We start from the raw sequence: 24,725 nt of genomic DNA on the forward strand, positions 1-24,725 counted from the left end.
GGCCAGGCGGTGTAGGAATAGAACCTTAATGAAGAATCCAAAAATATTGGAGAAAGGGGAGATGTCAGGAGATCCCTTAGACCTGGTGTTCAATTTGCTTGAGCTGAGAAGAGCATTTAGTGCTCGTCAGCCGTCTCCTGGGAAAGATGCTGTATGTTAAAATATGGCATAATATGTTATGGTATGTAATATGGCATTATGTTATATGATGTTACATTTTAGATGTTATATTATGTTCTAATATATTATAATATGTTAAAATGTTATAATATGGTATATGTTATATGGTATGTTATCTGGCATAATATGTTATATGTTATGATATATTATGTTATATGTTATAATATGGAATATGTTATATTATGGTATTATATGGCATATGTTATAATATGATATGTTATGATATGTTATGTTATATTATATAACATATATTATGTTATATATATGGCATATGTTATAATTAGGCATATGTTAGATGTTATGATATAATGTTATATGTCATGTTATAATATGTCATGTTATATTATGTTATAAAATGAGATGTTATGTCACATGTTATATCTTATGTTTTGTTATAATATATTATGTTATATGTTTGTCGTCACACATGACAGATGATACACTGAGCATAGTGTTAAGACTGTTTAACAGACTTTGGGATGCTGACCAACTTCCCTCAGTGTGGAAACAAGCAGCACTAGTGTCGGTTCTAAAAACAGGAAAAGACCCCTGGGACCCCTCTAGTTACAGACCTAGTGCCTTTACTTCCCGTTTGTGTAAAATTATGGAACGAATGGTCACAGAGAGATTAAAATACAGTATTTTATAGAAAATATCTTCCTCTTAAAAAAAAAAGAAAAAGGGGACAAATACTTTCTGAAAACTCTGGACACAACTCTAAGATGAGGATAGGACGAGGACACTGTTTTTATCGGTTTTGTTTGGAGAAACGCACAGTGGATGGGACGGAGCAGATGACCATATAGGGAAAACCGTGACCAGCTGACGTCAGCTCGTGCAAAGAGTAGAAAAAAACCTTTGGAAGTGTTTTGTTCACAGCCATTACTTTGTCATTAGTTAACCTCATTATTTGACACTTTGACCACGTCTAATAGGAACATATTATAATACAATACAAAAGTAGTTACATCTGCACGTGGTAAATTAAACTTTTACCAAATCCTGTGTGAAGTACAACAAACACATCTTTCTTATCAGTAAAAGCTTTTTATAGAAAATAAAGCGTCCAGCTGGGTTAATACTGTCACCACAGAGGATTCAACAGACCCTTCCACGTCAGCGGCAGCCATCTTGGTAAGGTCAACGGCTCTCCTCTGCATCGTCATGGTATCAAACCCGCCCCATATCAGTTAAACGGTTGTGATTGGACCGACCCAGGCAAGGTCAGTGGAAACCTGTTTGAATGGGAGGGTGGCCAGACGTATTGTGCAGAGCAAATGGAACGTGAGCTGCAGGCTGCTCTGGTTCCCACGCTCGGTGGATCTGCCCCCAGTAACTGAATTTCATAGAGAAGTCTGCATCTCTCATTCATCTCACTTGTTTGTGGCGTCATGAAGACGAGACAGACCGTCAAGTCGGTTGATAACACACTTTTAGAGGCTGCTACAACAACAATGGGGCAGAAACACGCAAAGGCTGATGGGAGACTGCAGACTTTACCTTAAGTGTACTGCCACTGAACATCCAATAGGTGGAACTATAATACCATTCATAACATCTCCCTTTTCTTTATGTAGACACAACTCTTCTTGTAATAACAAATTATGCCTTAACCAAAGACATGTCTGTACCAAACAATGTAAACATGGACCTGGATCTGAAAGTCAACTAAACAGCCCATATCACCCTGCCCTTTACACACAGGCTCTGTAGCTCACAGTCCATGTGAACTTACAGGTTCAGCCTGTCGAGAGGCCGTATCCCACGGCCATATCCAGAGAGAGAGCAAGGGAATGGGGTGAAGGCGTGACAGCAGATTTGTCCAAAGTCACCGTGGCGGGCCAGTGGCCTGCAGACCGCTGTGGAGCCTAATGGGAGTAGATTGAGGAGAGAACATTCCTTCCTCTGTGTCTGAAACCCACTGCATTCAGAAGGAGGCCCCTCTGAACGGACCATGTTTTGTGACGGTGTCGGCGCTGCCACACGTAGATCCACGTAGATAAAAGGAGCCCTCGACCTCCTCCAGATATGACCGTGGAGCAAACTTCCCCAGACACTCTCCCCCCTGCCAGGTGGTGTCGCCTGGTAGTGCTCAGGTAAATCCTTAGCGGTCCTGTCGTAGATGAGCTTGGAGACCCCGTGGCTCAAGAAGTGCGTGAGCCACCGGCAGGGCCAACTTCACACCCCGTGACATAGGTCGTTGAACAGGACCTCTGTCCATACCCTCTGCTGGGGTGTTGCTCCATTGAAAGATTGCCTTCCAGGTGTCCTTGCCTTCCAGCTAGGTTCTTTGCGATTGTGACAGTTGCTTCTGCCTTTCCGTTGGCCCGGGACGCCTCGGTGGGGAGGTGATAAATGGCAAATTGATGGAACTGACCCCAAACTGGGGTCCGTTGTCTGAGATGACCCAGTCAAGTTGACCGCGCCAAGTAAATTCAGCCTTACATTGTTGAACTGTTGCCTCCGCGGTGAGACCTGGCAGAACATCAATCTCCCAGAAATCAGAGTAGCGATCAACTATCATCGGAAAGTCTTTCGCACTTCAATGGAAAAGAGTAAGCAGTTCATGGCCCAGTATTGTCTCTTTTTGCTGCTCAATAGCATACTCTCGTTGCATGTTGTACACTTACTGACTAACTGCATTCCAGGCCAGTATGTTGTCTCCCGCGCTTGTCTATAGCAGGCCTTGCCGCAAGGACTTAGGGATCACAGCTCTTTGTCCTCTAAACAACGCTCCATTCTGAACACTTAGCTCCTCTGGGATAGGCCAGTAGTCTCTGACTGCCTGCTCTGCTTCCTCCTTGGCAACGGGCCAACCCCGCAGAATAGTAGTCTTCACTGCCTGCAGCTGTCTGTCTATGTGTTGCTGTATCTGTGGCAGTCTCTAGTCTGTGACGTTCAGATAGTCGCCCATATTTATGTGCTCGATTACCAGCTGCTCGTCCACCGTGCTGCAGACCGTGTGCTCTGCATGCACGGAGCCGAGGATGGGCGTTTGAAGTGACAGCCCTGCTCAGTGTGTCACTCACAAACATTTCCAGTCCTGGTTTGTAGATAACTCGCAGATTGTAATTCTGTAGAGCCGGGAACATGCTCTGAAAAGCGCTTGCGAGCGGTAAGGAGAGGCTTACTGAAGATTGCTATGAGGGGCTTGTGATCTGTCACCGCTGCGATATTATCTCGTCCACACAGATAATGATGGAAGCGCTGGCAGGCCAAAACGACGCGGAGCAATTCCTTCCCTTTCCGCACATGGTTTTGCTCTGTAGGTGTGGGTGCCCTCGATGCGAAAGCGATAGACCGTCGAGAGAGCTGCTACTTCCCTTAAAATGTTCAAATCAAGACTTAAGGCTCTATTTTACAGTCTTGCATTTGGGTAACCACACTCGACCTGTTAGCTTGCCTCTCACCCTGCCTTCATCCTTGGGTTAGACGGACCACATCCCCGGAGGCGTCTGTCTACCTGCTCTGCACCAGCAAACAGACCCTCATACCGTTTAGCTTTGACATTACATTGAAGAGAGGTACAATATCCTATGACTTGTCATGTTACATTGTCATTGTTGCACACTCGGCATCCCCTGGAGCCTGGCCATCCTGGACGGGGGATTCCTCCTTCCGTCCCTTCTCAACGTTTCTTCCTTTTTTTTTTTTTTTTTTTCCCCCAAAGGGTTTTCTCAGAGTATTTTCTTGACGGAATGAGGGATCAGACTAGGAAACGCTGTTGATTTCTATGTGAAAAGTGGGTTGGTGAAGCCCTTTGAGACCGTACTGTGATGAAGGGTTATATAAATAAACTGGACTTGACGAGACGACAGCCCATGCCGCGCTGGCTGGAGTCGCTCTGCACTGTGACGGGTTTTGACATGTTGTAGTATCGCAGCACGGGCGTCATTGTCACGAGCCGTTTCATCTCCCTGGCAGCTGCGCCTTGCTTTGGCAGCCTGGTCCAAGCTGTGTCCTCGTTCGTGAGTCTCCTCGAAGGCTCGCCTACTTCTGAGAGCCGTCGGAGAGACGCTCGGCCAGGTGAGTGACGAGCCCGCCGAGTCTTTGCACGCCCTTGACATGGGATGGGGCTGGCATGTCCAAAACAGCTCCGACTTACAGCTTTGTCCCCTGGAGATTCTGACACACCAAACGACAGTTTCAACCGCCTCTTCCGGCCACGGGGGGGGGGGGGGGGGGGGGGTTGTGAGGCTGCCAGCCTCATTCAGTTTGCACTGAAGAAAAGCATCTCAACCAGTGTGAAAACTTTAGGCAGCTTATTAAGCACATCTTCCAGCGTGGGCATGATGTCATGTGAACGCCTGAGGGCCAGGTTGAGGTGATGTGGCTGTCAACAAACTTCTGGTCGTTTGGCTGTGACCACATTGCCGATCCGATCCGTGGGCTCACTGACTGACGTGATGTGACCCTCTGCTTCGTATCTGTCCAGCTGAGCCTTCCTCCGTGGCCACCGGGACGTCGCGTGGTGCACACTGCTCCGGCTGCACGGCTGGGTCCAACCCAAAGTGGAGCTCTCCGGGGAGTGCCTCCCCAGGACTAGTGAACACATTGTGATGACTGTACTTCTGGCCAGGGCGTGGTGAGGCCGTCATCCTCTGGGCCGAGCCCTTCTACCCCGACCTCCTCTGGGATGGGGGAGGGTATGAACCCCGTCTCCTCTGATGTGAACCCAGACAGCAGTGGCGACTGCCATGGATTTTACAGTACAACCTCAAAATCCAGTTTGTAATTGTTGCCCCGTACAACACTGGTAAAGTCCCCTAATGATGGCAGCCCTTGGTCTGAGTACAGTTTTAAATCACTCAGCTCTGCTGCTCGACATGCTTCACCAGCACTGGCTAGTGTCAAATCCTTTTCCCTTTAACCGTCTGCATGTGCCCTCATCGTGCTGTGTACTAAAGTCTACTATCATATCACCACGAACCAAGCGTTGTGACGTCACACACACACACATCAGAAACGATTCAGCTAGATTTTTAATAGATTCACTGAATTAATAATGTTTATGCTCTTTATTGTGGGACAATGCGCTGCTTGGCTTCCTTGATGAGAACAGACAAATTAAAAGAGAGAATTCTTGAGTTAACAAAATATAATATTAATAATAGCTCATTTTCAAAAAAACATATATTCTCTGTTCCTATCACAGCACTTGGTGTGTGTGTGTGTGTGTGTGTGTGTGTGTGTGTGTGTGTGTGTGTGTGTGTGTGTGTGTGTTCTTCCCCAGTTACGAAGCAACCAAACAACCAACGCTGCATGTCATCAGCATTTTACTTTATAAAAATAACACCATTGTGATACATAAGTTAGTAGTTCCGACAGAGAGGGGGACGGGAATATTTACAGTTGCCCACAAATTGGAAATGAAAACAGTTAGAGGCATAAAGATAGAGTAAGCAGGAAGGATTATATTAGTATTTACAAGATCTTTCTCAGAAGGCAAAGTGTTGCTTCAAGGCCTCGACAGGGCGACGTGAAACGTGGTTAATTTGCGTCGTGAAGGCCAAACACACAAAGGAAGGTGAAGAGCCGCGAAACCTGGAGCAAAACTTGACAACAACAATATCACAGTCGGGCTGCAGAGATGTACAAAGCACTCGTCATAAATATAAAAGTACAAACAACTTTGCGTTTGAAAACAGCTTTCTGTCCCAGCGCCCCTCGCCCCAGTCTCTTACAGCGATCATCCATGGTCGTTATTTTGTTTTTATCACAAAGGGTTTTATGCTTGTGGTTAAGTACAACGTGAAAGAACAATACAATATTAATGAAATGTGTTAATGCTTATACAGTATAAAACAATGCGTTTGTTTCATGTCCACAAGTCAATAGACATGATAAATAACAAGTGTTACTAAGAGGATAATATTAACACGTCATTAACATGATTTGAAATTTGTAATTATTGTCCACATTGTGATTTCTGCATTGACTGATGTTATAGAAATGCCGGATTGATTTTGAAGTAAGCAGATAAATGTGAAGGTATTTACTCTGCGTCTCACATGACAACGTGACACGTTATATCAGTGCTGTTTATATCTTCTCTGGTGCAGAAAATGACTTTTGTGTTAAATACACGACATGGGAAAATCTCCCAACGTGCCCGAAAGTGGAGGAAAAAAAAAAATCACATTTTGACTCGTTTATTAAGACGTACACGAGAAGCATTGAGGGGAGTTTGATGTTTTAAAATTCCCAGCTATACACAAATCAAAAGTTTATCGACATTTACCGAGGAGAAAGACGGTGACGGTGGAGAGAGAAAACACGACCGGTCACAGAGGGACGACATCTCAGATGCTCTGACGAAACGGGGACATTGCGTGTTATTTGGCCTTTTGTGTGCCTCCTCCGTTCCATTTTCATTGATTTTAGGAATTTTAGGAATTTCACTAAACAATCAAATTCGGATCCATCTCAGAGCCGAGCTCTCTGGCAGATCAGAGTTTGGTTTGATACCTTTTTTATATTGTGAAAATAGGATTATCCAAAATGATTTGAGATATTTACAATAGTAAAGGGAGATCTTTGTCACCAATCCAAATGTTCTATATATCCCAATTCTTTTAGATCTCCTAATGGTCTTCGTGTCATTGACTACATACTTGATCTATATTCAACTTTTATGCGTCAAACATTTTGATATTCTTTATGATTTCAGACACCGCCCAAAACGGCGAAACTGTCAAATGAAATGCACCGTTCTCCAATTTCACTTAATACCAGGTTTAAAATTCTTTATTTGAATTCTGCCACGAAGTACATGCCAATGGCCTTCGTTAACAGTACTGAACCAAATATTATGTCCTTAAGGCGACTTTTCACAGTTCTCCCAATTTACACCATTCTCCACATTCTTCCATTCTCAGAGTGGAATCACTTTCAATCTGTTGAACGCAAAAAAATCATCGAAATTAAAAACGGACTGGATTACAGGACTGCCGAAGCAAGGCGGACATTCATTGACTGAACCGTCCAGTGTCGGGAGGGTTGCTGGTTCGATCCCCTCAACTCCGTTTCCATCAGTCAAGCACTGGTCTCCCAAGGAAAGAAAAGGGAACACTAAAAAACATTCAAACAAAAAGATAAAAAGCAACAATGCATAAAGGATGAGGCGATAAGAGCATCTTCACACTCACACGTAAGAATTTATACACTGTTTCCGAAGTGAAACTGAGACTTGACGGAACGATTGTGTGTGTGTGTGTGTGTGTGTGTGTGTGTGTGTGTGTGTGGCAAAGTTTATTTCTACAGCGGATTTGGAAATATCACACAACTGAGTTTGACTGTGTGAAAGAAACCACTTCAACACATTTTATTTTAAGAGAGAAGAAGAAGACGAAGATTTCAGCTGATTTGAAAACACGGTCAGCGGGTTGGAGGTTGAATCAGGAGAAAAAAAAAAAGTCTGCACTGGAAACCAGAGGAGAAGCAACGGAAGGAGGTAGCGGATGGTAGATGTCTGCAGGGGGACGGAGGGACAGGGTCAGAGGGATGGCGGGACAGAGGGATGGCGGGACAGAGGGATGGCCGGACAGAGGGATGGCGGGACAGAGGGATGGCCGGACAGAGGGATGGCCGGACAGAGGGATGGCCGGACAGAGGGATGGCCGGACAGAGGGATGGCGGGACAGAGGGATGGCCGGACAGAGGGATGGCGGGACAGAGGGATGGCCGGACAGAGGGATGGCCGGACAGAGGGATGGTGGGATAGAGGGTCAGAGAGATGGCGGGACAGAGGGATGGTAGGATAGGGGGATGGCGGGACAGAAGGACGGTGGGACAGAGAGACAGCCGGACAGAGGGATGGTGGGAAGGACGGACAGAGAGATGGTGGGACAGAGGGATGGTGGGTCGGATGGGCGGTGGGACAGAGGGACGGTGGGACAGAGGGAAGGGGTGGTGTGGTGGTGTTTAAGGTGGACCACCAGCATCAGAGGGAGACGTCTCCTCGTCGTCCTTCTGCCGTGCAGCCGCAGTGAAGGGGACAGACATGGACGTTAGTTTCTGGAACGTTTCTTCCAGGGCTGATGGAGGACGAGGAAGAGGGGGAAGAGGAAAGAGGAAAGAGGGTGGAGAAGGGGGGAGGGGAAAGAGAGGGGAGAGGGGGAAGGGGGGAGTGGGGGGAGAGGAAAGAGGGGGGAGAGGGGGGGAAGCGGGGAGAGAAGAAGAGGAAGGGGGGCGTACACAGAAAAGGACAGTAAAACGAAAGAGGAATCACTGTTAATTGTCTCACGAGGAGATGTTTATAGAAATTAAAACACTTTAAATATAATATTATAAAATATTATATCATATAATGATATGATACAATAAAATGAGATGATATAATATAATATAATGATATATTATACAATATTGTATTATACAATATAATAAAATTATATTATACAGTATATTATATTATACAATATAATAAAATGATATTATACAACATTCTTATATTGTATAATATGATATTATATTATATAATATTATATTATACTATACAATATAATATATTATACAATATGATATAATGATATTACACAATATTGTATTGTATAATATATCATACTATACAATATAATATCATTAATATAATAATCATATAATATCAAATACAATATAATGATATTATATAATACAATATAATGATATGATTTGACACATGATCACAGTTTATTGGATTTATTGTTCCATGTTGTTACTTCATCATTTAAAAAAAATACCACATGGAAATTTCTACTCAAGTAAAAGTATTTAAGTACTTGCTCTTAAATGAAAAGTAAAAGTACTCGTCATATCCAGTTCCCTGACATAACAAAGCCTTCATAATGTCTTGTCATCCTTGTGAAGAGCAGAATGTCCAGTCGTCCACTGTGTTCACTCCATCAGAACAGGAGCCAATAACACAACAAGCTTCAGTTTCCCATCGAAATATTCAATGGGTTCGACAAACTGGGCCACATCTTCACGTCATCGGAACCTTATTCAAACGTCCTTCAACCATCGCCACAGGCAGCGTTAAATACCTCGGTGTTGATATATTAATATGATACCGATTCATATCTCCACCGAGAGTTGTTTGTTCTTAACTCTGCTCGGTTACTCTAACCCCCCGAGGACCTGCGGCGGCCTCACTCCGACCAGAGCAAACCACAAGTCCATTCAGCCGTGGGAGCCCCTCGGTGGTAAGCCCCGCCCCCTCCGCCGCGCGGAATGTCCACGCCCCATCGATGCGTCCCAGGTGTTTTAACTCGTGTGACAAGTTTGGGTCGGACAATTTTTTTTAATGGAACTGGGCGTAAAACAAAGGAAACAAGTCAGGCATTTTGAAATAATGACGTTATTAACGTTAACGTTGGATGTCACCATATTCACCATCAAATAAATAACTTTATCTGTGAATGTTGGATTTTCTTTCTCGCACTTTTCAAACAAAGTACAGGGGAGTTTTAACCGTTCATTCACGAAAACATGTTTAAATGTGCCGGGTAAGCAAACTACTCATGTCATCAAACGGCTTTTTTGGGATGCGTAACCCGGATGCAGTTCATCTGACGGCCACTAGGGGGAGGGTCCGACCGTCGGATCCGATTACGCATTCGATGTAAAGCGGGCTTCACCGGAACAAGCTGCCCATCCCTCCAGCTGCCAGCGCAGCAGCAGTGAAAATGAACGAACTAGAACCGGGAGGAGGAGGCCTGGAGCCCAACGTCCGACACCATCACCTGGAGAAACCATCTTCGGGTCCTTATCAAATGGTTTTTCAACCGGACCATGGACACAGAGCAAACACAAAGTATGGAATCGCTTATATCAGATCTCCCATTTGTCGCCGAGTCAATAAAGAAAGATCCTCCCATGTGGATTCCCAGGGAAATAAACCGCTCATCTATAGTTCATGGAAACCAAGACGATTATTTTGTATCATTCCCCAATTTCACAGATCACGCCCTTCGACCACCTCCGCCGCTTTAACATCTTACACATATAACCAAATAAGAAAAACCCTTTTCTCAAATAACCAAACAGACGACACACCGGCTTTACCTCGTGGAAGTATTTTGCGTCAACCCTTTATGTGCCCAAATTCCAAAATGCAGCTTATCCAGCACCAACTTTTACACTCAAACGCTCAAAATGCTCAAAATGTACCCGTCTACCTTTCCCGCACATTTGCTTTGAAATGTAAGTGGAGGAAAAAGTCCAAAGTATCCAGGAACTTGAATATTAAGTAAAACACTTAAAACGTACAGTAAGCACAGAAACAAAGTTGTGGTGTGGGGATGGGGGTTTCACCTGCTGCTCGTGAGACCAACCGACGAGCAACAGGTGTACAGCCACCCTGACCACCCTGACGGTGTGGTTTTAGCCGCCACACCTGACCTGGATCTAGGTGATTGGGGTCAGGGTGGCTGCATACCAACCAACGAACAACAGGTGTACAGCCACCCTGACCACACCTGACCTGGATCTCGGTGACTGGGGTGGCTGCATACCTGTTGCTCGTTGGCTGGCATGCAGCCACCCTGACCCCAATCACCTAGATCCAGGTCAGGTGTGGCTGCTCAAACCACACCATCCCCACACCACAAAAGTAGTGTTTTAAGTTTGACCATGTCGAGCCTGGAGTGATTATGTGGTATTCAGACATTTAATCCCATTTAGTCACTAACCAGCAGAAACATGGATGCTAGTCAGCTAACGTGATCATGAGATAATATACTTTACAAACAGATGATGTGAGAGAACAATACGAACAACACAAAACGTGAATGATGAACATGTGAGCCTCCAGGATGCAAAGGGACCGCGGACGGCGACCGGGTGGCGGCGGTGTCCGGGCGGTGGTGACGGCGCCAATGCGGGTCCTCAAAATGTTAGCGCTCCGCACATTTCGAGGTGCGATGAGCGAGGCACCGAACGGTTCCCCTGCCCCCACCCCCTGCCGGCCGACCACGGGGTGGCAGGGCGGAGGCTTCAGGACAGCACGCTGGTGTTCTGTGAATCCACATCCCGCAGGTTCATCACCTCCGTACTTACTCCGCTTTGGTAGATGGGGTTCTCGAAGGACTCCTCCGTCATGTTGTCGTACGGCGGCAGGGAGGACGGCGTCCGGATCGACTTCCCCTGGAGCCTAAAGAAGGAGGGGCAGAATGAGGACACGGAAGAGCGGGGGAGACGTAAGAGAAGGCGCGGCAGTCAGGGGAGGATTCAAGGAGGCGCCGCGTACTTTGTGAAGTAGACGTAAAGCCCGAGGACCACCACCAACACCACAGCGGTCGGAATGAAAACGGCGAGGGCCACGTTCGTCCCTTCCATGTCGTAGTCCGAATTGACAACTGAATGGAAAGAAACCAACACGATGAAAATGAAATAGCATTGTGACCGCCTGGATTCGGCTTCCGTTGCGATGTTTTTGCGACGCGACAGAGACCTACCGTCCAGCCTGCGCTCATCCACGTACTGTTTGGCGGATGCTAGGAAAGAAAAACAGTTTAATTCAAATGCGATGTATTGCATAATGAATAGGGTGTGACATTTATTATTAAGCTGCTATAAAAACCGCATGGTAAGCTGACGACTTGGTCGAAATAGTTTAGTTTATTTTAAACATTAAAAAAAGATGCAGGGTACACAGTGGAACAATTAGGTAAAAGAGATCATAGTTAACAGGTATAATGTTCGGTTCGCTTACTTCTTTCCATCGGCAGGGGTCACTACTGTGCAGACTCTATTTGCGATGTGACTGGCTACTACTACATTACATTTAGCAGACGCTTTTATCCAAAGCGACTTACAACACCGACGGACGCAGTCATCAGGAGCAATTAGGGGTTCAGTGTCTTGCTCAAGGACACTACAGCACGCTAGCAGGAGGAGCCTGGGATCAAACCAGCGACCTTGAGATTACTAGAGGACCAGCTCTACCTCCTGAGCTACCATTTCCTACTACAGAGTAGTAGAGGAGTAGTAGAAGGGTAGCGGGCGGAGTCACCTCTGCAGGCGGGCGGGGTGCTGTTCCACTGGGAGGGGTGCCCCGGCACGCAGTAGATGGTGGGTGCCCCCTGCAGCTCGTAGCCGGCGTGGCAGGAGAAGGTGAGCAGCTCCCCCGCCTGGTAGAAGGCCTTCTCCGCACTCTGCATGCTGGTGGACGGGGCCCCGGGGTTCCTGCACGGCTCGTACCTCTCCGCTGCGACCGGGGCACAAGCAGGGAGACGGAAATGCTAAAAATATTCATAACGGAACAAACTGATTAATAGAGTCGTACACAAGTAAATAACGTTGAAAGAAATCTCTAACTGGCGTAATGTCATGTTAAATGAGTGTATTGAATGCAGTGTCAAATGTTGCTATGAATCGGTTTCAATAGTTCAACCGAAGATCCATCCGCGCGATCCGACGTGACTTACGAACACACTTGGGCTGTCTGTCGCTCCACTTGGGCGTGGCGGTGTCTCGGTTGTAGCAGGTGAGCAGGGCGCTGCCGGACAGAGTGTAGCCCTTGCTGCACACGTACTGCACGGTGGAGCCCACTGCCAGGCGGAGGCTGCTGAGAACCCTGCGACTGTGCTCCACGCTTCCTGGGTCCGGGCACGTCAGGACTGCGGCAAAGAGGGAAATCGTCAGAAACACACTCCAGTTCCCTCCTCTGACTTTCCGTGAGACTAATTCCGAAAGTCCCCCTGCGGATCTGGTTGTCCTTCCCTGACCGGGGTGCTCATCATCATCATCATCATCATCATCATCATCATCAACATCAGGGTGCTGCACGGGCGGCTGCCAGAGGGGGCAGCGTGGGGCCTTCTTCCTGCAGCGCCCTGTTACCTTGTTCTATTGCGCTTCAGAGGGGAGACGGTGGTTTTCACAGCTTGTTTCAGTTCAGTCTTTGTTTTCGAGGCTGGAGAGTCCCCTGCTTCTACCTTCATGTTTGTCTTGGAAGCTTCCGAGTTCGTGTTTGGTTTTGTTGTTCAATGCATGGGCTCTCTGCCATATCAGGACTTTGGGTCGACTCTTAAAGTCCCTTTGAACACAAGTGCCTGACGCAATGGAATGTAATGTAATGTATTTTGATGTAATGTAATGTTATTTTTTGTGATTTAATGTAATGTTATTTTTTTGTGATTTAATATCATGTAATTTAATGTAATTGGATTTACTGTAATGTAATGTGATTTAATGGAATGTAATTTAATGTAATGTGATTTGATGTTATGAGATTGAATGTAATGTAATTTAATGGAATGTGATTTAATGCAATGTCATTTAATGTAATGTGATTTAATGTAATGTAATTAAATGTGATTTACCGTAATGGAATGTGATTTAATGTGATGTGATTTAATGCAATGTATTGTAATTTAATGTAATGGAAATTCATGTAACGTAATGTAATTTAATGTGATTTAATGTAATGTGATTTATTGTAATATAGTATAATGTAATGTGATTTAATGTAATGTAATTTCATGTAATGTAATGTAATTTAATGTGAAATGCTGCTATGCATCAGTTTCAATGGCTCAAACGTCCAACTAAGTGTGCTCGCAGGAGAGAAGACTCAACTCCTCTTCCTCCTCTTCACCCTCCCCCTCACCACCCCCACCCCCACCTCCTGCTCCCCCTCACCCCCCCCCCCCCTCCACCTCCACCTCCCCCTCACCACACCCTCCTCCCTCCTCCTTCTCTTGGCCCCCCTCCTCCTGCTACTCAGCCCCCTTCCTCCTCCTGCTCACCATCCTGCCTAGCCCCCTCCACCTCCACCTCCCCCTCCGCCTCCTGCCCCCCACCCAACCCTCTCCTCACCCTCCTGGCAGCGGGGGACGTCTCCGCTCCAGCTCAGGTCCCACTGGCACATGAGGACCTCGGGGCCGTCCAGCTGGAAGCCGGGGTAGCACTGGTAGGTGACGACGGTGCCGTGGATCAGGTCGGGGTGCGACGTGCTCTTCCAGCCGTTGGGGATCTCTGGGAGCTCGGAGCACGTGTCGTTCCTGGGAACCTCTGGAGGGTTGGAGCGTTATTTAGTCAAAGTAAGGACACAGAAAAGCAGGAGGTAAAGGAGAAAGGCCCAAGAATTCTATCAGAATTGGAAGACGCTCTTCGAGTTTGTCTTATCTGTCTGTCTGTCATCTATCTATCTATCTATCTATCTATCTATCTATCTATCTATCTATCTATCTATCTATCTATCTATCTATCTATCTATCTGTCTATCTATCTATCTATCTATCTGTCTATCTATCTATCTATCTATCTATCTATCTATCTATCTATCTATCTATCTATCTGTCTGTCTGTCTGTCTGTCTGTCTGTCTGTCTGTCTGTCTTCTATTTGTGTCTGTCTGTCAGTCTGTTTTCTATTTGTTTCTGTCTGTCTGTCTGTCTGTCTTCTATTTGTTTCTGTCTGTCTGTCTGTCTTCTATTTGTATCTGTCTGTCATCGGTCTGTCTGTCATCTATCTGTATCTGTCTGTCTGTGTCTATCTGTCTGTCTGTCTGTCTGTCTGTGTGTCATCAATTTGTATCTGTCTGTCTGTCTGTCTGTCTGTCTATCATCTATTTGTGTCTGTCTGTCTGTCTGCCTGTCTGTCTGCCTGTCTGTCTGTGTAATTCTGACATCTGGTAAATACCAAGGACGATAATAAATCAAAGGTCAGAGGTCACAGAGCCTCACCGAAGAAGTGCACGACGAAGCCGTTGTTGTATCCGTAGATGTTGGTGGCGGGGTCCGACTGGAACTGGATGGTGACGTCGGCCCCGGAGGTGTAAAGCCTGAAGCGTGGCCGCGAGCCGCTGCACTGGCCCAGGATGTTGGCCGTCAGGTCGTCGCCGTCGTAGAAGGTCAAGAGGTCGTTCTTCCCCACGTTGAGACTGTGAGAAAACAGAGTCATTCTTGAAAATAACTCCACGGGGAGGTAGCATCTTGTGTTCTTTACTTCATACAGCTGTTTATATTTTATTTATATGTGGACATATATTTTCTTTAATTTATTCTCTTTCATCTTTATTTGTATAATTTTATAGTTGTTTTTATTTAGTTAATAATTTTATTTTATTATCATTTTATTATAATTTGTATTATTATTATTTTATTATTTTATTGTATTATTTAATATAACTTAAATACTGCATTCAAATAGCACATTCAAGTCAATGTGTGAGGCAGTAAAAACAATAACAACACAAATATCGACATCAGTTCAATACACACATGAAAAAGCAGATAATAAATGGATCATGTGTTGTTTCCTTCGGATTATCAGAGATCAGACTGAAGAGAAACTCAGTGAATTAGAATTCTGTTTACATTGGAGGGATCTGATGTGAAACAAACACTAAATAATTCAACAATATTTTTTCCTCCCCCCACCCCCATTGCACTCATGAATATGTACCAAACTGTTCTTCACAAGACTCTAATTCCTTATTCCTAACTTTCTGAACAACTTATTATGTAAATGAGAGAACAAAACACTGGTCACTTTCATAGTCGACGGATGATTTCGGAACAGTGACATGATTAACTGACCCAGAAAATAACCAAGTGGATGGAATTCCCCCTCAGGAAAGGCAAACAAATATTTAGCTACAAAACATTGTATGAAGGCAGCCTCCATCATAAGATCATGACAAGATCTGTTAATCCGTCCCCAATGAAAAACCGCCTCAGGACTTAATAACAATGACAATAGTAATAATAAATCTAGCTGCAGGCAGAAATACACGGGGCCCCGTTTAGTCGCGTCGGGGTGCGTTTTAGAGTTTCCCGCGTTCTTTGAAACACAGCGCGATTTTCCGAGTTTACTTGAACGCAGCATGGGCTCCCCCCGGTCTGTCATCTCCTGGTTGCTACTGTTCTGTCTGCACAGCGCAACCCTCCTGTCTTTAAAACAACCGTCCATGTTTGCCTGTAAACCACAACTTCTCTTTGTTATAACTCACCGCGCTGACTGTGGAAATAGAGCTGCACTCTCTCAGTGACGGGGTGGCCGTTTGGTGCCGTGTCGGGCACGTCGTTTATCCGTTGACTTTTTTGACTTGATTACATTTTCAGAAAGTTGAGTTTGCGTGAAATACGAGAAACTTTGTGGCATTTCTGTGCGTAATAAGCGTTGCACAGCTTTTATTTTTCCAACGCCTCGCTGGATCTTGAACGCATCACCGAGTCGCACATTTCAGGGTTTTCAACGGACGCGGTGGCGACATTTTAAGGATTATTTTTTATAAAATATCCTTTCATTAATCCGGCAAAGTGATGTGGACCACAGATTTAAAATGTCTAACAGATCAACTGAGATCTACCAGGTAAGAAGCTGTAAAAATAAACACTCAAATGGATAGTTTGGTAACGTCTAAACCAGGGGTGGCCAACCAGTCAGAGACTAAGAGCCACTTTTTCTACTGTGTTACTGCAAAGAGCCACATCATACACATGGGCACACATGAACATCACCCCATCCCTTCCTCACACACACACACACACACACACAGACCTCTGCTCAGCCAGATTTATTGTAAATGTCACACACCAACATGATAATGACAGAAATTGACTCCTAGCCCCCGCGACCCGACTAAGGATAATCGGTTGAAGATGGATGGATGGATGGAGTACTAAGACCACAGGCCAGTTACTTTCAACAATTAACATTGTGTGCACTGTCTCACACACACAAACTCTCAGTTCAACCAAGTCCACAAACAAAAATATAACATTGTGTGCACTGTCTCACACACACAAACTCTCAGTTCAAAAAGTACTGTTGTTTATTTATTCATAGAGGGAGGAATTGGACTTCGGGTTTAATGATAAGGATGTATTTTTTTCATGTTGGGTCAATTTATTCAATAGTGTCCCTTAAACCCTAACCTTTAAGAATCAGCTTTGGCTCTTGCCTACCATACACGATCTGATGCTTTGGCCATCCACATATACCTGGGACTAGGTGTTCCGGAGTCCTGGCCACATTTTTGAAAAAAAAAAAGTAAGTACTGTAAGTACTGAAAGTACTGCGTTTCCGCGGTATACCTCTCAGTTCAACCAAGTCCACAAACAAAAATATAATAATTAACAATAGCGTTTTTCTCTTACTATGCATGTTGCTTAGTGGGACTTCTGGCATTCCTTGTCTTGAACAATGCTCTTCAAATCTGGCTTGAATTCCGTTGTTGCCACTCGAAGCAATTCTTTCACATGGGTGTCATTGACAGTATCTTAAGCGCAGCCCGTTTGACATTGGGGCATTTTTCCATTGGCACACTTTTCCAGAACTCAATGGTCCCTTCCCTTAAAGCAGCTTTCAGTCGGTCCTCCTCCTGCAGCTCGCGAGTCGCGACACACACACACACACACACACACACACACACACACACACACACACACACACACACACACACACACACACACACACACACACACACACACACACACACACCCCTCCAGCCTTCACAGTTCTCCATCGGAGATGTTCGATACGCAACGCAATTCACCGGCCGATCCATCTTATATGTTGACTACTAACCATGTCAATAGTGTTGAAAATAAACTTCCAAATCTTTTTGAATCTTATTTGGTGTTTTATTAGTCCTAATGCCGCGTTAGACGCGTTCCAGGCGACTGGAACGCGTCTATACGTTGACTTTGTATGGTGGCGCGCCGCCCCAGCGCTTTTGGTGTAAACGCGGCATTAGGACTAATAAAACAGGCGTTAATGGGACATGACTCCTGCTGCTGTCCGCTTTGAGTAAATGAGGAAGTGATCCGCGGTGGAAAACGAGTGATATATCATAGCGATTTTATAATCACAATAGGGAATGAATGGCTGCGCTTTTTTTTTTCTGAGTTTTTGACGCTTGTCATGTGAAAGAGCCGCATGAAACCAGCCAAAGAGCCGCATGAGGCTCGCGAGCCGCGGGTTGGCCAGGCCTGGTCTAAACACTACAGAGTGGGCGTTAATATCATCTCGTCAATTTTAGAACCAGACGTGGAACGTGTCAATTAACCAAGACCAACTGAATATTTTGGGTCAAAGTTGTTCTGTTTTTCACTAATATCTGCTCCGCAATGTGGATCGATTTTGAATGAAATTTAAAACGCGAGATCATTGTTGCATAGCGGTTTGAACGAGACCTCAACCGTGTTCGTGTGTTATGCGATTTGTATTATTATTATTATTATTATTATTATTATTATTATTATTATTATTATTATTATTAAGTGTTTGTGTTTCATTACCGGGTTGGACATATTTCGGCGTCAAATGTACTGGCTCGTCTGTGTAAAAATTTTTCCAAATTTGGTCGTTTCTTTGGCTAATATCTGCTCCGTATGTGGATCAATTTGGGTTCAGAGGTGCAGGGTTTTCCAGGTAGTTTTAGGCTTCAAAATTCTGAGACTTCTTTCCAGAACAATGACAAATCTGCTCTCTACACAGTACATCTTATGTATCCTGTGTACTAGTGTTCTGTGTAGTACTATCCTTGTGTACTAGTGTTCTGTGTACTACTATCCTGTGTATTAGTGTCCTGTATACTACTATCCTGTGCACTATGATCTTGTGTACTAGTGTCCTGTTTATTACTATCCTGTGTATTAGTGTCCTGTGTACTACTATCCTGTTTACTATTATCCTCTGTACGAGTGTCCTGTGTACTACTATCCTCTGTACTACTACCCTGTGTACTAGTGTCCTGTGTACTAAAATCCTGTGTATTAGTGTCCTGTGTACTACTATCCTGTGTACTAGTATCTTGTGTACTAGTGTCCTGTTTACTACTATCCTGTGTACTAGTGTCCTGTGTTCTAGTATCTTGTGTACTACTATCCTGAGTACTACTATCCTGTGTATTAGTGTCCTGTGTACTACTATCCCATGTATTAGTGTACTGTGTACTAGTATCCCGTGTATAAGTGTCCTGTGTACTACTATCCCGTATATTGGTGTCTTGTGTACTACTATCCTGTTTACTACTATCCTCTGCACTAGTAATCTGTGTACTACTATCCTGTTTCCTACTATCCTCTGTACTAGTGTTCTGTGTAATACTATCCTGTGTACTACTATCCTGTGTATTAGTGTCCTGTGTACTACTGTCCTGTGTACTAGTGTCCTGTGTAGTACAATCCTGTATATTTGTGTCCTGTGTACTACAATCCTGTGTATTGGTGTCCTGTGTACTACTATCCTGTTTACGACTATCCTCTGTACTACTATCCTGTGTACTAGTGTCCTGTGTACTACAATCCTGTGTATTAGTGTCCTGTGTACTACTTTCCTGTGTATTGGTGTCCTGTGTACTACTATCCTGTTTCCTACTATCTTCTTTACTAGTGTCCTGTGTACTACTATCCTGTGTTCTAGTGTCCTGTGTACTACAATCCTGCGTATTACTATCCTGTGTATTGGTGTCCTGTGTACTACTATCCTGTTTCCTACTATCCTCTGTACTAGTGTTCTGTGTACTACTATCCTGTGTATTAGCGTTCTGTGTAGTACAAACCTGTGTATTGGTGTCCTGTGTACTACTATCCTGTGTATTGGTGTCATGTGTACTACTATCCTGTTTACTACTATCCTCTGTACTACTATCCTGTGTACTAATGTCCTGTGTTCTACTATCCTGTGTATTGGTGTCCTGTGTACTACTATCCTCTGTACTACTATCCTCTGTACTACTATCCTGTGTACTAGTGTCCTGTGTATTGGTATCCCGTGTACTAGTTTAAAGGTCTATGATGAGCGAACCTCCTTCCTTTCCCACATTAACACCTGGTGCCAGGAAGTCAAATTTATAATGAGCCACATTCTCCATTGTTCTCCCTCCCTCCTCCTCTTTCCTCTACTCCTCTCCCTCCCTACTCCCCTCCCCCTCTACTCCTCTTTCCTCTACTCCTCTTTCCTCTACTCCTCTTTCCCCTACTCCTCTAACCTCTACTCCTCTCCCTTCTACTCCCCTCCAGTCCTCTCCCTCCCTACTCCCCTCCCCCTCTACTCCTCTCCCCCTCTACTCTTTTCTCTCCTCCTCTTTCCTCTACTCCTCTTCCCTCTACTCCTCTCCCCTCTACTCCTCTCCCTCCCTACTCCCCTCCCCCTCTACTCCTCTTTCCTCTACTCCTCTTTCCTCTACTCCTCTCCTCCTCTTTCCTCTACTCCTCTGTCCTCTACTCCTCTCCCCTCTACTCCTCCCCCCTCTACTCCTCTTTCCTCTACTCCTCTCCCCTCTACTCCTCTTTCCTCTACTCCTCTCCCCTCTACTCCTCCCTCCTCTACTCGAATTTATAATGAGCCACATTCTCCATTGTTCTCCCTCCCTCCTCCTCTTTCCTCTACTCCTCTCCCTCCCTACTCCCCTCCCCCTCTACTCCTCTTTCCTCTACTCCTCTTTCCTCTACTCCTCTTTCCCCTACTCCTCTAACCTCTACTCCTCTCCCTTCTACTCCCCTCCAGTCCTCTCCCTCCCTACTCCCCTCCCCCTCTACTCCTCTCCCCCTCTACTCTTTTCTCTCCTCCTCTTTCCTCTACTCCTCTTCCCTCTACTCCTCTCCCCTCTACTCCTCTCCCTCCCTACTCCCCTCCCCCTCTACTCCTCTTTCCTCTACTCCTCTTTCCTCTACTCCTCTCCTCCTCTTTCCTCTACTCCTCTGTCCTCTACTCCTCTCCCCTCTACTCCTCCCCCCTCTACTCCTCTTTCCTCTACTCCTCTCCCCTCTACTCCTCTTTCCTCTACTCCTCTCCCCTCTACTCCTCTTTCCTCTACTCCTCTTTCCTCTACTCCTCTCCCCTCTACTCCTCTTTCCTCTACTCCTCTCCCCTTTACTCCTCCCTCCTCTACTCCTCTTTCCTCTACTCCTCTCCCCCTCTACTCCTCTTTCCTCTACTCCTCTCCTCCTCTTTCCTCTACTCCTCTTTCCTCTACTCCTCTACTCCTCTTTCCTCTAGTCCTCTCCCTCCCTACTCCCCTCCCCCTCTACTCCTCTTTCCTCTCCTCCTCTTTCCTCTACTCCTCTCCTCCTCTTTCCTCTACTCCTCTTTCCCCTACTCCTCTCCTCCTCTTTCCTCTACTCCTCTTTCCCCTACTCCTCTACTCTTCTAACCTCTACTCCTCTCCCTTCTACTCCCCTCCAGTCCTCTCCCTCCCTACTCCCCTCCCCCTCTACTCCTCTCCCCCTCTACTCTTTTCTCTCCTCCTCTTTCCTCTACTCCTCTTCCCTCTACTCCTCTCCCCTCTACTCCTCTCCCTCCCTACTCCCCTCCCCCTCTACTCCTCTTTCCTCTACTCCTCTTTCCTCTACTCCTCTCCTCCTCTTTCCTCTACTCCTCTGTCCTCTACTCCTCTCCCCTCTACTCCTCCGCCCTCTACTCCTCTTTCCTCTACTCCTCTCCCCTCTACTCCTCTTTCCTCTACTCCTCTCCCCTCTACTCCTCCCTCCTCTACTCGAATTTATAATGAGCCACATTCTCCATTGTTCTCCCTCCCTCCTCCTCTTTCCTCTACTCCTCTCCCTCCCTACTCCCCTCCCCCTCTACTCCTCTTTCCTCTACTCCTCTTTCCTCTACTCCTCTTTCCCCTACTCCTCTAACCTCTACTCCTCTCCCTTCTACTCCCCTCCAGTCCTCTCCCTCCCTACTCCCCTCCCCCTCTACTCCTCTCCCCCTCTACTCTTTTCTCTCCTCCTCTTTCCTCTACTCCTCTTCCCTCTACTCCTCTCCCCTCTACTCCTCTCCCTCCCTACTCCCCTCCCCCTCTACTCCTCTTTCCTCTACTCCTCTTTCCTCTACTCCTCTCCTCCTCTTTCCTCTACTCCTCTGTCCTCTACTCCTCTCCCCTCTACTCCTCCCCCCTCTACTCCTCTTTCCTCTACTCCTCTCCCCTCTACTCCTCTTTCCTCTACTCCTCTCCCCTCTACTCCTCTTTCCTCTACTCCTCTTTCCTCTACTCCTCTCCCCTCTACTCCTCTTTCCTCTACTCCTCTCCCCTTTACTCCTCCCTCCTCTACTCCTCTTTCCTCTACTCCTCTCCCCCTCTACTCCTCTTTCCTCTACTCCTCTCCTCCTCTTTCCTCTACTCCTCTTTCCTCTACTCCTCTACTCCTCTTTCCTCTAGTCCTCTCCCTCCCTACTCCCCTCCCCCTCTACTCCTCTTTCCTCTCCTCCTCTTTCCTCTACTCCTCTCCTCCTCTTTCCTCTACTCCTCTTTCCCCTACTCCTCTCCTCCTCTTTCCTCTACTCCTCTTTCCCCTACTCCTCTACTCTTCTAACCTCTACTCCTCTCCCTTCTACTCCCCTCCAGTCCTCTCCCTCCCTACTCCCCTCCCCCTCTACTCCTCTCCCCCTCTACTCTTTTCTCTCCTCCTCTTTCCTCTACTCCTCTTCCCTCTACTCCTCTCCCCTCTACTCCTCTCCCTCCCTACTCCCCTCCCCCTCTACTTCTCTCCCCCTTTACTCCTCTTTTCTCTACTCCTCTTTCCTCTACTCCTCTCCTCCTCTTTCCTCTACTCTTTCCTCTACTCCTCTCCCCTCTACTCCTCCCCCCTCTACTCCTCTTTCCTCTACTCCTCTCCCCTTTACTCCTCCCTCCTCTACTCCTCTTTCCTCTACTCCTCCTCCCTCTACTCCTCTTTCCTCTACTCCTCCCCCCTCGCTTCCTGTCTCTTGTCTCCTGGTATTTCTGTATTTCTGTTCCTCTCGTCTCCCCCCGAGACGTCCTCCAAGATAAAAATAAAACACCTTGCAACTCTGCGATAAGTTCTCCTCACTTTCCTTTCCCTCCTGTTCTGCGTTTCCCTCTGGATGATAACATACGATCTGATATGAAACTATGCGATATGATACGATATGATACGATATGATATGAAGTGTTGCGATATGATACGATCTGATATGAAACTATGCAATATGATACGATATGATACGATATGATATGAAGTGATGCGATATGATACGATCTGATATGAAACTATGCGATATGATACGATATGATACGATCTGATATGAAGTGATGCGATATGATACGATCTGATATGAAACTATGCGATATGATACGATATGATACGATCTGATATGAAGGGATGCGATATGATACGATACGATAATATATGATATGATAACATACGATACAATACGAGAATGTATGATACGATATGATAATATACAATACGATACGATACAACACGATATGACACGATAATATACAATGCGATAATATACGGTGCGATACAATAACATACAATACAATATGATACGATGCGATATGATACAATAATATATGATATGATACGATACGATTATATAAAATATGATAATATATCATACGATACGATACGATACAATACGATATGACACGATAATATACAATATGATAAGATAATACACAAAAAAATAAGAGACGAGACAAGGCAATAAGATAAGATACGATTAGATACGATAAGACATAGTAGGACTTATAATTCTCTGGGGGTAAAGATAGGTACGTACAATAGTTTTTTTTTCCAGAATAAACACAACTGTATCATGTAAATATATAAACACATAAAAATAATAAATAAAATGTGGGATTACACTGCATTATGTGTATGTGTATAGAAATGGATACAGCACTTTCAGGGCAATATCATCTTAGCTATACTACTATTATCCTGTGTATTAGTGTCCTGCATACTACTATCCTATGCATTAGTGTCCTGTGTACTACTATCCTGTGTACTAGTGTCCTGCGTACTACTATCCTATGCATTAGTGTCCTGTGTACTACTATCCTGTGTACTAGTGTCCTGTGTACTACTATATTGTGTTTATTAGTGTCCTGTGTACTAGTATCCTGTGTACTACTATCCTGTGTACTAGTGTCTTGTGTACTACTATCCTGTGTACTAGTGTCGTGTGTACTACAATCCTGTGTCTTAGTGTCCTGTGTACTGCTATCCTGTGTATTGCTGTCCTGTGTACTACTATCCTGTTTACTAATAACCTCTGTACTAGTGTCCTGTGTACTACTATCTTGTGTACTAGTCTCCTGTGTACTACAATCCTGTGTATTAGTGTCCTGTGTACTACCATCCTGTGTATTGGTGTCCTGTGTACTACTATCTTGTTTACTGCCATCCTCTGTACTAGTGTCCTGTTTACTACCATCCTCTGTACTACTATCCTGTGTACTAGTGTCCTGTGTATTGGTATCCCGTGTACTAGTTTAAAGGTCTATGATGAGCGAACCTCCTTCCTTTCCCACATTAACACCCGGTGCCAGGAAGTCGAATTTATAATGAGCCACATTCTCTATTCTCCGTCTCCATCTTAGCGATAATAATCACACTACTACTCCTTCTACTACTACTACTACTACTACTACTACTACTACTAATATAAATATTGGTAATGTGTGCAGTGGTAAAAGCAGCTTGTTATTCCACCGGCAGGAGAAGGCCTTTCCCTCCATGAGGAGCTGGTGATTACACGCCTGCTGGGCCAACGCCAACACATCTGTGTTAAAGCTGTTACAGCTTATTGTCCAGAACATAAAGCGCCAGTTCAATGAAGTATCAAATATGGGAT

General features: G+C 45.3%; 1 protein-coding gene across 1 annotated transcript in view; it reads right to left on the bottom strand.

Moving 5' to 3' along the window:
• Positions 1 to 11,154: 11,154 nt before the first annotated feature.
• The window catches only part of LOC307240189 (seizure protein 6-like), a gene marked incomplete at its 3' end in the record, with an annotated part of 47,217 nt that continues 33,646 nt past the window's right edge, over positions 11,155 to 24,725 (bottom strand). Inside the window, exons 9-15 of the mRNA XM_080013871.1 lie at positions 14,849 to 15,045; positions 13,981 to 14,175; positions 12,588 to 12,779; positions 12,173 to 12,367; positions 11,616 to 11,654; positions 11,408 to 11,516; positions 11,155 to 11,311 (exon numbers count right to left, since the gene is read on the bottom strand). Of these exons, the coding sequence (XP_079869997.1) occupies positions 11,155 to 11,311; positions 11,408 to 11,516; positions 11,616 to 11,654; positions 12,173 to 12,367; positions 12,588 to 12,779; positions 13,981 to 14,175; positions 14,849 to 15,045 (1,084 nt within the window). The remainder of the gene's footprint in view (positions 11,312 to 11,407; positions 11,517 to 11,615; positions 11,655 to 12,172; positions 12,368 to 12,587; positions 12,780 to 13,980; positions 14,176 to 14,848; positions 15,046 to 24,725) is intronic.

The sequence above is a fragment of the Zeus faber genome, assembly GCF_960531495.2.
Source record: "Zeus faber genome assembly, chromosome: 14".
NCBI lineage: Eukaryota > Metazoa > Chordata > Actinopteri > Zeiformes > Zeidae > Zeus > Zeus faber.